General features: G+C 46.8%; 6 protein-coding genes across 6 annotated transcripts; 4 read left to right on the forward strand and 2 right to left on the reverse strand.

Moving 5' to 3' along the window:
* Positions 1 to 953: 953 nt before the first annotated feature.
* ATNIH1004_008237 (uncharacterized protein) lies at positions 954 to 2,372 on the forward strand (the record flags this gene model as incomplete). The annotated part of the gene is made up of 1 exon (XM_033572849.1): positions 954 to 2,372. One exon carries the CDS (start codon positions 954 to 956, stop codon positions 2,370 to 2,372), a length of 1,419 nt encoding a protein of 472 aa, XP_033423401.1.
* Positions 2,373 to 3,686: 1,314 nt separating this feature from the next.
* On the forward strand, positions 3,687 to 5,057 carry ATNIH1004_008238 (uncharacterized protein; the record flags this gene model as incomplete). The annotated part of the gene is made up of 2 exons (XM_033572850.1): positions 3,687 to 4,410; positions 4,474 to 5,057. 2 exons carry the CDS (start codon positions 3,687 to 3,689, stop codon positions 5,055 to 5,057), a joined length of 1,308 nt encoding a protein of 435 aa, XP_033423402.1.
* Positions 5,058 to 7,250: 2,193 nt separating this feature from the next.
* ATNIH1004_008239 (tetratricopeptide repeat protein) lies at positions 7,251 to 7,858 on the forward strand (the record flags this gene model as incomplete). Its single annotated transcript, XM_033572851.1, has 2 exons — positions 7,251 to 7,553; positions 7,604 to 7,858. The coding sequence occupies 2 exons, from the start codon at positions 7,251 to 7,253 to the stop codon at positions 7,856 to 7,858; spliced, it is 558 nt and encodes a 185-aa protein (XP_033423403.1).
* A 1,541-nt stretch (positions 7,859 to 9,399) lies between these two features.
* On the reverse strand, positions 9,400 to 9,909 carry ATNIH1004_008240 (uncharacterized protein; the record flags this gene model as incomplete). Its single annotated transcript, XM_033572852.1, has 2 exons — positions 9,400 to 9,612; positions 9,670 to 9,909. The coding sequence occupies 2 exons, from the start codon at positions 9,907 to 9,909 to the stop codon at positions 9,400 to 9,402; spliced, it is 453 nt and encodes a 150-aa protein (XP_033423404.1).
* A 2,403-nt stretch (positions 9,910 to 12,312) lies between these two features.
* On the reverse strand, positions 12,313 to 13,908 carry ATNIH1004_008241 (cytochrome P450; the record flags this gene model as incomplete). The annotated part of the gene is made up of 1 exon (XM_033572853.1): positions 12,313 to 13,908. One exon carries the CDS (start codon positions 13,906 to 13,908, stop codon positions 12,313 to 12,315), a length of 1,596 nt encoding a protein of 531 aa, XP_033423405.1.
* Positions 13,909 to 14,323: 415 nt separating this feature from the next.
* On the forward strand, positions 14,324 to 15,745 carry ATNIH1004_008242 (uncharacterized protein; the record flags this gene model as incomplete). The annotated part of the gene is made up of 5 exons (XM_033572854.1): positions 14,324 to 14,515; positions 14,560 to 14,692; positions 14,747 to 14,870; positions 14,933 to 15,378; positions 15,432 to 15,745. The coding sequence occupies 5 exons, from the start codon at positions 14,324 to 14,326 to the stop codon at positions 15,743 to 15,745; spliced, it is 1,209 nt and encodes a 402-aa protein (XP_033423406.1).
* Positions 15,746 to 15,753: the final 8 nt, after the last annotated feature.

Below are 15,753 nucleotides of genomic sequence, written 5' to 3' on the forward strand. Positions count from 1 at the left end.
AGATTTATAATGTTGTTTGTCAAGCGTATACTGTGTAGAAGATAGCAATATGTATATTCAACACTAATATACTCTATATATTTTGTTCTATTAATCTTCGTAGAAGAACAAGAGTTATGTCGGTAGAATTAAGTAAATTATTCTGAATTTCTACTTTGGGGCTTAGGCCTCGCTGGAACTGTTTATTTGTGGATGATAGCTCCATAAATACTTCCAACTTAACCTGCTTGTAAGCTATAATTACACTGTAGAGATATATCAAGGAAGGTTCTCGCTTAATATCCATCGACACGTGCATGGGCAAACGTGGGATGCCCAAGGTTCCAAATTTGGCAAAGAGGACTAGTACTATTCTAGTTTAGTGCCAACCAAAAGACACAAGTAATTAATGACCATTGGCTGAAAATTCTACCAGTGTCCCTGAAACTATGCTATTTTGGGATGCAATTTACAGTTTTTCTATGACCCAACAGCAGAGGCTTTTGCTCAGTGTGATATAAGTGTGAAGGCTGAGCATACGAGTATTTATCAGTGTGACAGGTGATTAATAGAGTTGGCTTAGGAGTTGGTGCAGTGCATTCCTTTCAAAATGACCTTGTGGTCGCTTCACTCTAGGCGGCAATGAAAGAGAGAAACAGCGCGCCTTCTCTTGTACATACGTACTCCGTGCCACAAAACATCCTCGAAAGGGAAATAATTGGAAACTGAGTGAGTCTGGGTGTCTCATGGACGCTTCCGTAGGCAGATAGTACTTAGTTGGCGAGCTAAGCGGGCGAAAATCGGAAATTGCCAAGGAGGGGCCAATTCTCTTATTAATACAAATTAAATTAATAAATAGCACTAACCAGCTACTAGCAGCTTTCTTTCACTTCTTAGGCTCCAAGGTGAGGATCATTCATTTTGACTATCTCGCCATCAGCTTCTGGATCCTCAAGCAACACAACAATGCAACCATGAAAATAGGGCGACAATGCGCCTCTCGGCGCTGGCGTGTGTTTCTGTTAATCCCACTCATTCTGCTCGTGCTGTGGCTGACCCTCCCGTACGATCATCCTTTACGCCTTGCTGTTCGTTTTAACCTCAATGCTGCAGCTGCGACTCTCCCGACTCATTTCAAAGACAGCTGGTGGCTCTCAGGACAGCCTGCGTTTCCAATCGCCCTCCCTAACGATGTCGCTGTAGTGATGAAATCTGGATACGGAACGAAAGATCGTATTGCGGCTTGGCTCGAAGCGCACGAGGGGAAAGCACTCGACAATCTCCTTATTGTCGGAGATTTCTCTACGCCACCGGCAAAACCTTACAGCTACCATGGCCAGAAGATCCCTGTTCACGATCTTGTGGCTCGAATGCTGGAAACTGGATCGCTACCTTCCGGCTTAGTGCATTCGAGATTGTTTAAATATTCCAACATGACTACCGCTATCTCCAGTGGAGATACGGCCACTGCGCGCTCCCTATCGAAATCATTCGGGTGGGAGCTAGATGCATTAAAGGTTGGTAGTATGCCTCTTCTTATGAGTTCAAACTACTTGGTGCTTGAAATGGGAATGCTAACCCAGAAAAAGTTTATCTCCGGACTTGAACTATGCTACCAGAAGATGCCGGATAAAAGCTGGTATATCTTAGCCGATGACGATACATACCTCCTACAGCCTTCTCTCCAGCGTCTACTCGAGCACCTTGACCCCAGTGTCTCCTACTATCTCGGGAATGCAGTAGGTGACTACAAGGGCCGTTTCGCGCATGGAGGGTCCTCCGTGATTTTGTCTCGATCGGCAATACGCGATCTTTTCGCGAACCCCACGGTCGTCTCCGCGGCTCATTTGGAAGCTCTCGAGGAGACCTGGGGCGACAAGCTGGTCGCAACCACATTGATCAAGATTGGAATCTATCTTGATGAGCGATACACCATCTTCTTCAATGGCGAGCAACCCCAAGCCACGAAAATCACACCGGAACGATTCTGTGCGCCAATCGCCTCTTTTCATGGACTGGCTTCGTCATCCGACATGCTCAGCGTCGGTAAAACGTTTCACAACACTTCCGAGCTGGTGCTGTGGATTGATCTGTGGGATATTTACGGTGCCCCGTCTTTCGACTCTCCAGTACTCGAAGTCGGACACAAGAATTGGGACTACGTGGGACGGCTGGACGAAGCGACCATATCCATCAACGACATCATATCCGCCCAAAGTTGTTCTAAAATCTGTCGAGATCGATCCGAGTTCTGTCTGGCTTGGACCTGGGATTCGACTGAGCAGGCTTGTCATCTAAGTCCGTGGATAACACTGGGGGACAAGGCTTCGGGCAAGTCTTCGGGAATCAACATTCCCCGCGCGAAAGGCCTAGCTAGCGCGTGTCGATTATAATATACTCATTTATAGAATATGCATGTGGATGATGAAGATATTGTATAGAGCACCCGATGATTTATTTAATAGAAAGTATGATACCCTTATTAAAAGCACGGAAATATTATATTGAACTTACAAACCGTGAGAATCAGATATCCACATCTAATGACTGCCCCGCAATATGCCCTTAATGTGGCTTCTCAAGGATAGCTGATGAGTCTAGTGGTGATTGCATACGTCAAGCCATGTAGTGCCTGAGGTATGCACAGTCCAAATGTCGTGTCTTTGTTGGAAGCGATTGCTTATTCTATTGAATGGGTGGCCGGGTGGAGCTTACATAAATGATGACTAAGCGAGGTCGAACCGGGGGCAGGCGCCCATGCTTGGCGATATGCTCCAACAGTCTTGGCCACACACGTGACTTGACATCTCCATTTTCGTCTGGATCCTTCAATGGCGAGCCCTCAATTCCATCCACACAATTCATGGCAATTATATCCAGGATTAAAGAGATAAGTTTTCCTCGATAGAGCGCATCATCCCACGGAGGACACCCCCAAGATCAATCAGGACCCGAGGCTCCTTGGGCGCAGGGCCTTCTTGGCGCCTTGTCTAATTCGACAGAACAATGGAGATGGCTTTCTCCGGACCTACGGAGTACACTTCCATGGCCCACTTTAGCTTATTAGCCCCAGACTGGCTTTGCACCCTTGCCCCAACGAGGTTCTGATCGACAAGTCAGAGCACATCAATTAGCCTTGGCACATAGTACTCGATGATACTTTGGGAATGTGTCCTGTCGCTTCCATTCGTTTGTAAATTGTGTTGGCAACTAGGACATCGTGGCATTGCACTAAACGATTCTAGGCCATCCTTTTCAGAGTATTCATCTTTTAAATAGTTCCCTCGGCTTCCATGAATTGCCCACCAAGCACAGCAGCCTTGCAGCTCATGCGGCATAAGAGCTGGAAAGCCACTTCTCATATGGAGCACTTAGTTATGCCCCGTTGGTGATGTCAAGTGGAGAGCATCCCCCAAAACATGAACTAAGCGAACATTTTCTTAATTGGCGATTTCTTCTCTTGTTGGCTTGACACTTGACTACTTATCAAGCTTCGTAAACTCGGCTGTCGAAAAATTTCCTACCAATATTGGAGTACTGACTGCTTTAACACTGCCATGCGCAATGTCTTTCTCATAATTATATAATTCAGAAAAGAAAGCTCGAGTTTCTGAACCATTAAACAGCTCCAGATCGATACCCGATTTATTGAACCCGTTACACATTCTTCAACCCACATTCTGGTGGTTATCATACAATTGCCGATCATGTGGTTGTCCACGGGGCTCCTCTCAAACCTGGGAGCAAACCTTGTCACATCACACTCGCACACACGACGTGTGCTACTGACGTTTGTCCTGGTTTATGCCTTTCTTATTTTGTTTGCTCGATGGCATTCCTTCCGTGACCCCACCTCAGTATTCTTCGATTCATCTAGTGCCTACCTGCCTGACTACTCAACAGTGAGGTTAGCGCAGGCGAATACTTTCATCGACTACGCAAATAATGGTGCAGAAAACATACAGTGGAAAGGATCAGATCACCCTCAACTGTGCCTAGGGGTTGCGACTATTGCACGAAAAGGTGCCCGGTATTTTAAGAGCGCCGTTGGATCTATTCTGGAAGGCTTGAGTGAGGCCGATCGTGCGGAGATGCACCTAATTCTTTTTATCGCACACACTAATGCATCAGAGCACCCGGCATTCTCTGAATCATGGCTTCAAAACGTGGCCGACAAGGTCTTACTCTACGACGAAAACGATGTCGATATTGACCATATCCGGGCTCTGGAGAGCGACGACGCTAAACAATACGCACGAGAGAAAGCCTTGTTTGATTACGCCTATCTGTTAAAGACATGCGAGGCTGTCAATGCATCCTATGTTGCTATATTGGAGGATGATATTCTGGCTCTCGACGGGTGGTATCATCGTACCCAGTACGCGGTCGAAGAGGCCGACCGGATGACAAACGAGAAGGGAGCATCTAAGTGTGAGTAGTGCAAGATGCTTGTATTATTGACAAGGACATCTGACACTGACCCACGTTGTTCAGGGTTGTATCTTCGACTCTTCTACACGGAACAGTTCCTCGGCTGGAATTCCGAGGAATGGCCTACTTATCTCTTATATTCCATTCTCACCGTCAGCTGCGTCGCCTGCGCACTGCTAGCTGCCCGGCGCTACCAGCCTAAACTTCGCCCTGTTCTCCCAGATGACACGCTCATTCTTCTGTGCTTCGTGTGCACGCCGCTGCTGATCGGACTTTACTTCGCCTCCGGACGAGTGACGATGCGTCCCATTCCACCGGGTGTGCACGAAATGTCCAAGTTTGGGTGCTGTTCGCAGGGCTTCGTGTTCCCGCAATCACGAGTCGCCGACCTAATCGAGCTATATGAGGGAAAACGGGCAGGCTATGTAGACATGCTCACCGAGGAATTTGCCAACGAGAATAATGAAATCCGATATGCGATAACACCGAGCGTGCTGCAGCATATCGGCCGGAAGAGCTCCAAGGAGGCGGATTGGAAACAACCCAAGCCGAAGCAGGGGATCACTGATCTCTGGAATTTTGCTTTTGAAACAAATGATGCGGACTTGTTGTATCAGGAGCGCCTTGGATTTCGAGAGCCTGAATAGGATGTATACTACATGGCTTTGTGCTTTGGTATATACCGATATAATATAGACTACTTGGCTATGAGAGCATGGAATAGTTTTGATATGGTTGGTCTAGCACTCGTAACTATCTAGGATTGTATCAGATCAGCAAAGAAACAAAATGCCGTCTTGCGCCTGAACCAGTCAATAAGCAGTGAAATCGAGTGTCCTGAACATCATAATGAGATCCATAATATAATATACAGCCGTGATGCACGTTCTCGTGGGGTTAGTCCATCAATATCGGACGTGGGTTGAGATTCTATCCTTTTATTCCATGTTGTCCCATATATGATATGAATTCTACTTTGATGAATAGTTCTGACAGACGTTTACAGTGCTGGAACCGCCTCTATGAGCTCTCTAGTTTAAAATCATAAATCTGATATAGAGCTTACTTGAATTTATTAATCCAAAATACCGCTAGTTCTACACTTACAGACCTAATCAGACCGATTGCTAAGGATCTACGGCACTTATCAGATGCAGGGCATGATGATATGGAGGTTAAATAGGAACAACCTACATCCAGACACAGTATCAGACCACTACAATTTCAATTTGCATTACCACAATCCACATCAGAAATTTATGCAACAAGACAATGCAAAGCAGAGAAAAAGTGGTGTTGAATCACGTATCCAGAGAATCCAAGTGTTGAATCACAACTGTCTGCCATTCAAATCACTAATAGCAAATCAGATTAGCTCCTTGACAAACTCCAACTTCACGAGTGGTACGAGTCACCTACAGTTGTTAAACTATGCCTTGAGTCGAGATCTGCAGCAACATCTTCCAGATGTATTGCAACAGCTCCACCCATTTGGACAACAGCATCTATCTCCTCTGTTGCATCTACATTGCTGGCTCAGAGAAGCCTCGCCGTATAGATTCATGGAAAGACCCTCGCTTGCGAGCTGAAGAGAATTGCTTTCCATGTTAGATGAAGTATCTTCGTTCACGGGCTGTGCGGTCACAGCTAATGCCGCGAAGAGGAGACCTGCAACGAGTTTGGTGACAATCATAGCTGTTTTTGGATTTAATAGCACTTGGGAATAAGAGAATGAGTGGAAATAGAATAATGTAGATGTAGCTACAGATGGGATGTGATTGTTAACTTATAGAAGTAAAAATCTACCTATGTCATGTAGACTATGGCTTACAATCTATAATGGTTAAAGAAATCGATACGCTACAAACCCTTGTGCTATAGGACCTGTGAAGTGGCTGGACATTTTGGATTATGTGCAGAGACTATTCCAGCCAGTAGGCACCTTCGGCTCTGAAAACAGCAATTGCCAGGTACACTAGCATATTCAATGGAGAATTGGTGGAACAGCCTGGCCTATGTTACGTAGCGCAGATAGAATCTGGAAACTGAGAACTGGTAGTACTCTCAGAACCACAGATGTCATCTCTGCTTTTGGTATTTTCAGCCGGTGACTTCCAGTCCAGAAACTGAAGTCTCCTTGGGTGAAGCTCCACGACCCACAATACTCGTACTCTGCGTCGTCCATGGTCTAGAATTTATTGTTTGGATGTAGCAGCCGATACATATTATTGGATAGGCGTCTGGGGTAACTAGTCTGGGGATTCAAGGCAAGGTTAAACAGGCTATAGTAGCCGATACGCCCTAATGGACAGCGGTTTGGGCTTAGTCTAGACTGAGGATGATAGACTAAGTTAAATAACGATGCTAAACCAAATGAAATAGTGCTTTGTATGCGCCATGCCATGCCGTTACCTAATCCTAGGTGGACCAGTGATGCGGGGTATTTGGCAGTAATTCGTCCTTAGTCTGTAATTCTAGTAGCCAGGCTGTGAGAACCAGCCCCTATTCTGATTCTCCGAGCGTATTCTGGGCCGATCATGTTCCGGACAATGTTGCCCTGGGAGAAGTTGGATAGGTATCTGCCTTAGGCGTAAGTCTATATATGGTATGAACTTCTCTACAATGAAACAGTGTTCCATTTTATAAATAGTATAGGATTGTCTGATTACTTGCTGCATCTCCAAGAACAGGAGGCAGATGTTGTGGAGCTGCTAAGCGAGGATTTGGTGATGATGGACGCTACAAGGAAAGTCAGAACCCAGTGGCCATGACATACATAGCTAATCTCATTTCATCAGATTCAGAAGCTTGACCAACTTGCTTCTGACTATCTGTCACTTATGGCTTGTGTTGATCCGCGCAATATCCCGGAGTCCTTCCTTCCACGGTCGGCGTCAAAAAAGATGATGATTGATGCTCTTGGGCTTCTAAGCGCCTATGGTTTTATTACTATCCAACCTGGGAATGGCTCCATAACCCTACATCGCCTGGTATATCTGGAAACTCGAAGCTGGATGAAAAAGGAGGAACAATTTCTATCCTACATAAGAAAAGCATCAGACCGATTGAACGAGATCATTGATAATGACCATATAAACCGACAGCTTTGGAGAGAAACATGCCCCACGTCCTATTCTTACTGGGTGAGAATCAGTTCCAAAAACAACAAGACCAGTATATTTACCACATACAGAGTGTGGAGACCTGCCTGGATAGTGATGGGAGGTACAAGGAAGCCGAAAAGCTGTTGTTGCAGGTGATGGAGATCCAGAAACAGGTGCTAAGGCCAGAACATCCTGACACTCTGACCAGCATGGCCAACCTTGCATCAACATATTGGAATCAAGGACGATGGACGGAAACAGACGAGCTAGAGGTGCAGGCGATGGAGGCCCGGAAACAGGTGCTAGGGCCAGAGCATGCTGACACTTCCACCCTTGTTATGTAATATCGTGTGGAAAGAGAAAAAATGCTGCTTGCCCTATACCAAAGTTTATACAATGTAAGCAGTTTTCTCTGCTGCAGCTACAATCGCCTGATCTGTGATCTGGATCTGATATTCTTACCGGTCCAGTAATATTGTCAATGATGCTTTTTTCACCTGAATTCCGTGATGCGGCCATAACCACATCTTCTGTAATCTGGATCTGATCTCATTGTCGGTCCAGGAGCAGTGTCATGAGATCTTTCCACTTTCACTATTTCTTGCTGCAGTCATAACGACGTGCTTGGATACTCGCAATCCAACCCGCGTTTCATGGATACCTATGGGTGCCTCTCAGGACCCGTGGGTCGTCTCTGAAGCACATTTTGTCTGGGTCAGGCCGGGCCGCACTTCAACCAACCAGCCGCCTGCAAATACCTTCACCTGTTCCCCATGCTTTGTTGTCTAGTTGACTTGCCTACCAATGCCATTTATTGTACTTGACCGAGGTGTAGCAGGTATCTTACATCCCCGCACTATGTATTAAGTTTCGCAAGGAAGATATCCAAAATTGTTAAGAACTCGGTATTCTCGGTCAGTAGCGAAGTAAGTATACAGCTTATAAATAATAATGATGCATGACCAACTTCCAACTTTCACCATGTTTTGCAAAATATACTCTCCAGGGGATTATACGAACTCTTATCAAATATCTAGATCCTTGATATTTGAACTATGGTTGCAAGATGGCTAGCCACTCGTTTCCTTACATCCATCTAGATGTAAAGTGTGGCATAGACATGAAAAGTCATTTTGGTTGTATTAGCATTTAATGTTCTACCTGCTTTTCATTTTTCTTCTCCCTGTTTTTATTTGTCATCTTTTCTTTCCCTTATGGAATCTCTCCTCATTGACGCTGACAAAATGTATATGCCGGGTATATACGCACCTAGAGCAACTCGAAGAGCTAGAGAATACAAGACTTGTTTGTCATGTTCTATTCGAAAAATAAAATGCGCATGTGGAATGTTGATAGGTGTAGAGAAAAGGGGCGACTGAATATATAATAAATAATTGTCTCGGTTAATAAGCTTACGACGTCTTCATTCCATTAGGCCAGCGAACTTCATTGTCTTAACACGCCACAACCAGGTAGCACAACGCGGGAAGGATGCCACTATGTAGTGACCGCCCCGGCCGCGCAGAATGCCGGTCTTCACGCATAAGGATAGACACTGATGGAGTAAGTAGATGGTATCCGCCGCTCGTTTCTCTTTGGGACCAAATATGGAATATGACTGACACTGGAAGTGCCCGAAGAGCTGTATATACTGGTTTTAGCTGCAAAATCAACTGTCCTTGATTCAAACTTAAACTATTATAATCCGTGTTAAAGTCTCTAGGGAAGAAGGTATGTTGTGAAGTGCTAGGATTGCGGTGACTGGATAGCATATTGCACTATCGTGCGATCTAGTATCGTATGGCGAGTTATGGAGTATATTCTTGGATAAGAAGCTTTTCGCCTCTCTTTTTCCTACGTGTCCGTAACCCCTGAATATGATATATCAGATCACTGCGGGACTAGGATATCGGAAGGTGCCATAGGCATCCTGTTTTCCAACAATCCGCAATAATGTCCGCATCCGACGAGCCCACGCGTACGACTGGAACCGAAACACGGCACTCCTGATAACGGCCAGTTCCTGTTTTGCCTCGAAAATACTGCCAAGGCGAAGAAGCGGTGCGATTCCCCCAATAGTCGATGCGCACAATGGGTCCTCCAACACCGCATTGAGCTAACTGGATATCCAGATTTGCGAATGCTGACACCAGACATTGGTCGACCGACTACGATGGCGGTCCCGAAGCCCAGCTAAGGAGCTGTGTCTGGGCCTTGGGCACTTCAACATTTGCGCCCCGCTCTGCAGGTGTCCAAATGCATAGTTGCGGTGTCCCTGTAGCATGTCCAGCAGCACAAACAGCAGACAGCAGAGAAGCGTGACTTCCCGTAGTGGGGATGGTGTGGAACTGGAAGTGGAAGAAAAATCTCCCGGGGGTTTCGTCGCATTTGACATGGCCGGCGCTGTCTGCCCAGTTAGTGTAATATTCAATTGCACATATACTTATGCATGCTAGGTAAAAAGCTACGACCATCTCTTCCTGCCTCATTTGTTCGTTGCGCTTTAAGACGGAGATTGGCTCACCTGTTAACACCCACAATCACCCTATTCACTTTACCTACACTCTCTTCGTTTACGCCGTCTCTTAAGCTGCTTTCCCAAAAAAGCCAAGATGCACCGTCTAGAGGAGATTGCAGCCCATAGCTGTCCGCCCGGCAAATGGTGGACAAAGTCCCCTTTCCTCCTCCCGCTCTCCCCCCTTAAATCTCCTAAGATTTTGCAACATGCGCTTTTTGTTGCCTATTGATTCTTTGATTTCTGCTATCTCATGCTCTTTATTGTTGCCGTTTTGCAGTATTTTCGAGGTAAGTGAATTGGCCTTGATTCTGTCTTAACAATGTCTAAGGGAAGAGGAAGGTAAAGGGCTAATAAACAAGCTGTTGCGGCGACGAACAGCTACGCCCGAGGAGAAAACCGGGAACAGGACCAGCATCGCTATGAATATTATTATTCTGATGAATCCCTTGCTCTTCAGGGCAGAGTTCTTCTTAGCCAAAGATTCGCGCGGGAGCATCTTTCTAAGATGAAGTTGATATGTGTCTCGGACATCTGCATTACGCTCTCTTGTTTTCTATCGGGCTGCTTTTTCGACCAGCCGTTAGAGGAAAATCACACCGAATGCTGGATGTTGTTACTTGCAAGTTGCAACTCAAACCCGTCCATAGAAAGACGGCTATTTTAAATGCATCTATTCCGCGAAGCTGGCGCTATAGGAGTGACATTGGCTAGATTAAACTGTTAATTACTGTGTTAAAATAAACTATTTGGTTTGACTGTTTATAGTTCCAATTCTTTTAAACCCTAGTGGAATGAGCTTGGTCTAGCTTTTCATTACTATGTTGCAATTATCCAAGGAGCGTTAGGAGTTGAATGTGACCACGTCTTCATCGCTTACTTGTCTTAGATAGATTTCTGTCCCGCGTCCTCTCCAAGTTACTTTCCAATGCACTCTCCAGGAAGGAAAATTTCCGGGGCTCCGTATTTAGAGTATATTTCTAACAATCCAAGCTTACTCTTTTGCTTCTACTAATTAGGCCTCGAATTTGTTACAGCTATATCCTAAGTCCGTCCTAGATAAAATTAGTTCTTTTGGCAGCCTTAAAACCCCTCTGACAATATCGCTAACTGAGAAGACCACTATTAACTCCCAACAAGTAAAGGGTATTGTAAGTTACAACGTAAGTTGAGTGCTATGTCTAGAAAACAAGATGCTCGAAGTTCTCACCGCGGTATTACGACCACTCTGGCCTTGAAGAATAACTTGGCTACAACTCAGTAACTGTAAGTGTTTAAAAGTGCCTACAAATTATAATATTTAGTATGTTGCAAAATGTTAGTGTGATTGGTTGAGATTCGGTACACAGCACACGGGTTGTGATTACCACAACTGGCCCCAATAGGAAAAGTTGTTTAGTACAGAGTAGTTTGCGACTTCCTACCTACTGGGAACTGAATGGGTTTTCGCCAGGCGTCATAATAGATACTAGTATATTAAACCTTTTCAGTACCGAGGAGGCGAGACAGAAGTCAGTGATTAGATTGGGCGAAGAAGGTATGAATCCGGAGAGAGCAAATGAAGCGAAGGTAGAGTATTGATTGGCTTCTGTAGTGGAATTCAGGGGAAGTGATGCGCAGGGAGCTGTGATCAGCTACAGGCCAACCTAGCCTAATTAGGGCGCAGATGTTGTTTGTGAAAACACCAGGAATCACAGTATCTCAACCAACTGAGTCCCTTACATTTCTAACTGGGCAAACCTCATTTTCCACTCCTTCCCCTCTGGATGCCACCGAGTTACTACGGTACTTTGGCTTACTCAGTTTCAAAATCCTTGACGCATAAGCCTAATATGACTTTATATCTATAGGTATATAGAAGATTTATAAAAACTTGTCAAAAATTTGTTTATATGGACGCGTCTTGTTGCTTATCGCACAAAAATTTTTTTAATTTAGTACAGTATGCATGATTTATAGCTGAATAATTAGACATTTGTTTGCGTGTTTGGTCAATACAAAATACCTGCAAAATTTTGAATCAGAGTGACTTTTGTATTTGAAAGATATCACTCTAAAATCCAATCTTATACGGAATTTAATTCTGGCAATTAACTTGTAGCCTGTTTTGGTGCAATAAGACAGCTGCGACTTAGGTGAATGAGCGAACAATGGATTCGATTAATCTATTCTGAGGTAGCCAGAAGGTGATGTTAATCTTTATTTGCAATGCCTCAGGATACCTCTGCATGGCCGCATGGCTAGGGGTTGATATTATTCCATTCTCTATTGCTCTGTATATTTCTACCACTCTATTTCAAGCTCATGGCCCTTAATCTCTGCATTAAACCATTCAATCAGCTCAATATGTCGTGTGCAGGTCTTTGCTCCTTCTAATACCCCACTCTCCACTACTGTACTGACAGCAGCAAAAAGCTGCTGCATTGCCAGATTTCGACCAAGACAGGCGCGTGACCCCAGTCCAAATGGGAAGAAGTCCCTATCCATGAGTCGTCGTGCCTGCGTGTTATGCTGCTCCTCATGATGCTCCGAGATCCAGCGCTCGGGCTGGAACTCGAACGGCATGGGGAAGATATCTGGATTGTGATGGAACACATACGCGGCTGCACCGACCACCGTGCCGGGTGGCAGATAGAACCCACTAACCGATAAACCTTGGCTCTCGGGAGGCACGATCCGTGTCAGGCGTACTGGGTTCGCCATCCCGAGTCGAAGACCCTCTCGGATAACGGCCCGCAGGTAAGGCAGTGTCCTATAGTCTACACCCGCTGGGCGCTGGTCGATCTCTTCTTTCACCCGCTGCCGCACGTCTGGCCTTTGGACCAGGTGGAACAAGATGGTTGACAGCATGACCGCCGTTGAATCCGCACCGGCAAACATGGCGGCTTTGCATTGGATGAGGGTCTCGGAATGTGAGATTCCCGCGGCTAGCAGCCGAGACTGGTACGTTTCATTGTCGTCTGGACGGGTCCCCGTGTCCGTGCCAGTGCCCACGTCCATGATTCCAGCCACAAAATTGGCAATGTGCTCCAGAGATGCCGCAGTTTCTTTTCTAAATGTTAGACCCACTTGAAATGAGATAATCAGAGTGAAGAGCCAACTTGGGAGCAGAGAGAAACGGCTGAAGGCAACAATTGCAAGGACAAAGGGGGTTGCGGAGAGCTTGTTTCCCCACGGATGTTGCCTCTTTTCGGTGCTTCCCGCTTCTGCAGGGGCGCTGGATTGCTCGTCGAGGCCTCCATAGACTTTCTTGAAGAGGTATCCGGTTAGGACATCGATTGACAACCTGGACGAGAGGTCAAGGATATCCACCTTTTTCGTGACCGTCTTGTGGGACTGCCGTGGACTAGCCCTGTCTTTCTCGGTCCGAAGAATATCGACAAATTTGTTCACCAACTGGGACATCATGCCGTTATCCTCGTAAGACGAATGGATCCGGCTCGTAGCAAAAAGCGGCAGCACCGCCTTAGCTCTTATATTTCGATATGAAGGGTCGAGCGTGGAGAAGATTGTATCATGTCCTTCGACTCTGAAGTTGCGATAACGGGAATCTTTGGGGAGACCTCCCCCGGCCACGTAGACTGAATGAAGGGCGTCGCCATCTGACAGGGAAACAGCGTTCGATCCTATACGCAGAACCGCAGTGTGGTACCTTTGATGGTAGTGCCGCAGGACACGCCCTTCAATCCCCAAGTAGCAGATGGCGTAGAGGAAAAAAGACGAGATGCATGCAAACCAAGGTCCAGGGACATGGGAGAGAGGCGAGAGATAGAGGCGATAGAAAGCCACCGAAACAGGAACCAGAAGCAGGACAGGAAGCAGGATATTCCATCCTGGCAACGAAGCCGCCGTTAGCAGCTGTGTCTGAAACAAGCCCATGTTGGGGGAAGACGACCAAGCTACAACCACCGGTTCGAATGCGCCAAAACCAACAACCTGCTGACCACATTTTTATGACGAGATAATTAGCATCCCCCTGCCAGTGGCACTCTTTTGCCGTGGGGAAAGCCCATACGGAGGCTGATGTTGGGCCTGGGTACTTCATGTACTCGGGGACCGGGGATTTTACTCGGTGCCGTCTCGCCAACCCACCAGACATTATTCACGAATGCTGGATCAACTGATCAAAGGCAGGGTCCTCCTTCCACTAGCGCTGGCAATCGATGAACGTGCATCAAAGTGAAGCAGCCGATTGACCCATATTAATCCGTCGATTTGAACAGTGCTGTGATTTTTACTGTGTTGTCCCTGCCACAAATTCCAGTTGGGTTATTTTCCGATACAAATGGACGCCATGAACGGAATGAACGGTTCGAATATCGATTGCAATAATTTTTGCGAGTCTGCAGAGGCAGTTAATCGACTATCCTTCTCATCGGATGGCGACCGTATCAAAGCTCTGGCAGCTGCGTACAGATTGGTTAACCGTCTGGAGACCCCATGGGATACTGTTGCGCGTCTCTGTATGACCGAGGCAGGTTACCGCGTATGCTCTTCGTATGAATGAGTCTGTTGCTGATATTTAACCAGCCGGCTCTGGGCGCCTGTCTTAAGATTGCTCGTGATCTGCAATTGTTCGAGAAATGGCATCGGCTGGGGGAGGGTGCCGTATGCTCGGACGAAAAGCTGGCGGACCTGGTCGGATGTGATGTATTTCTTCTTCGTGGGTTTACGACCAATCCGGATATAATTTTGACCATGAGCTGAAGATCAGTAGAGCGAATCCTTCGCCATCTCGCCGCGACGAATGTGCTTGATAATCCCGCCGAGGGTCAATACAGGCAGACCGCATTCAGCGAGGCGCTCCTCCAGCCTGTGTTTGGGGAGTGGATCACTTACCTGTCAGTGATACGACAAACTCTACACACCAGAGCGATGCTAATCGGAGGGTTGTATGTATCAGATATGACGCGACCATCCCCTGCTTTCACAAGGCCCCGGAATACCTTGCCAGCACGGGCTACCAGAATCCGACGGACCCGAAGAATGGCATCTTCCAGTATACCAAGGGTTTCATGGGGAATCTGTTTGAGTACTATGATGCCCATCCGGAAGAAGGGCGCTCTTTCAACAACGTCATGGGTGGCGTGATGGCCAACCAAGCGGGCATGTTGGACATTTACCCTTACGGCAACCTGATTGACCCGACACGCGACGATGCCACGACGCCGGTTCTGGTGGATGTCGGTGGAAATGTGGGCCACGACATCAATAAGCTGCTGTCACTGTATCCACAGCTGGCCCCGCGCCTGGTGCTTCAAGATCGAAATGATGTGGTCCGCCGAGCAAGATGCCCATCCAACGTGACGGTCATGGCCCATGATTTCTTCACCCCGCAGCCCGTAAAAGGTCAGCCAGTAGACCGGGAGTCCCATAACTTAGAGATACTGACGCATTAATAGGGGCTCGTTCATATTACCTGCACGGCGTCATCCATGACTGGGCTGACAAGGAGGCCCGGCAGATCCTTTGCCACCTGAGAGATGCGATGACCAAGGGATACAGTAAACTACTGGTGCACGATCACATTCTTCCCGAACGGAGCGCACATCCGCAGGCAACTGCGTACGACCTGACGATGATGGTCAAGGTGTCGGCATTCGAGCGCACCGAATCGATGTGGAAGGAACTGCTGCGTTCCGTGGGATTCAATACGATAACGATCTGGAACTCACCCCTCGCGACGCAGAGTGTGATTGAGGTGGAGCTCAGCTAACAGAGTGC

This window comes from Aspergillus tanneri (genome assembly GCF_003426965.1).
Source record: "Aspergillus tanneri strain NIH1004 chromosome Unknown AapTan_6_pilon_pilon_pilon, whole genome shotgun sequence".
Taxonomy (NCBI): domain Eukaryota; kingdom Fungi; phylum Ascomycota; class Eurotiomycetes; order Eurotiales; family Aspergillaceae; genus Aspergillus; species Aspergillus tanneri.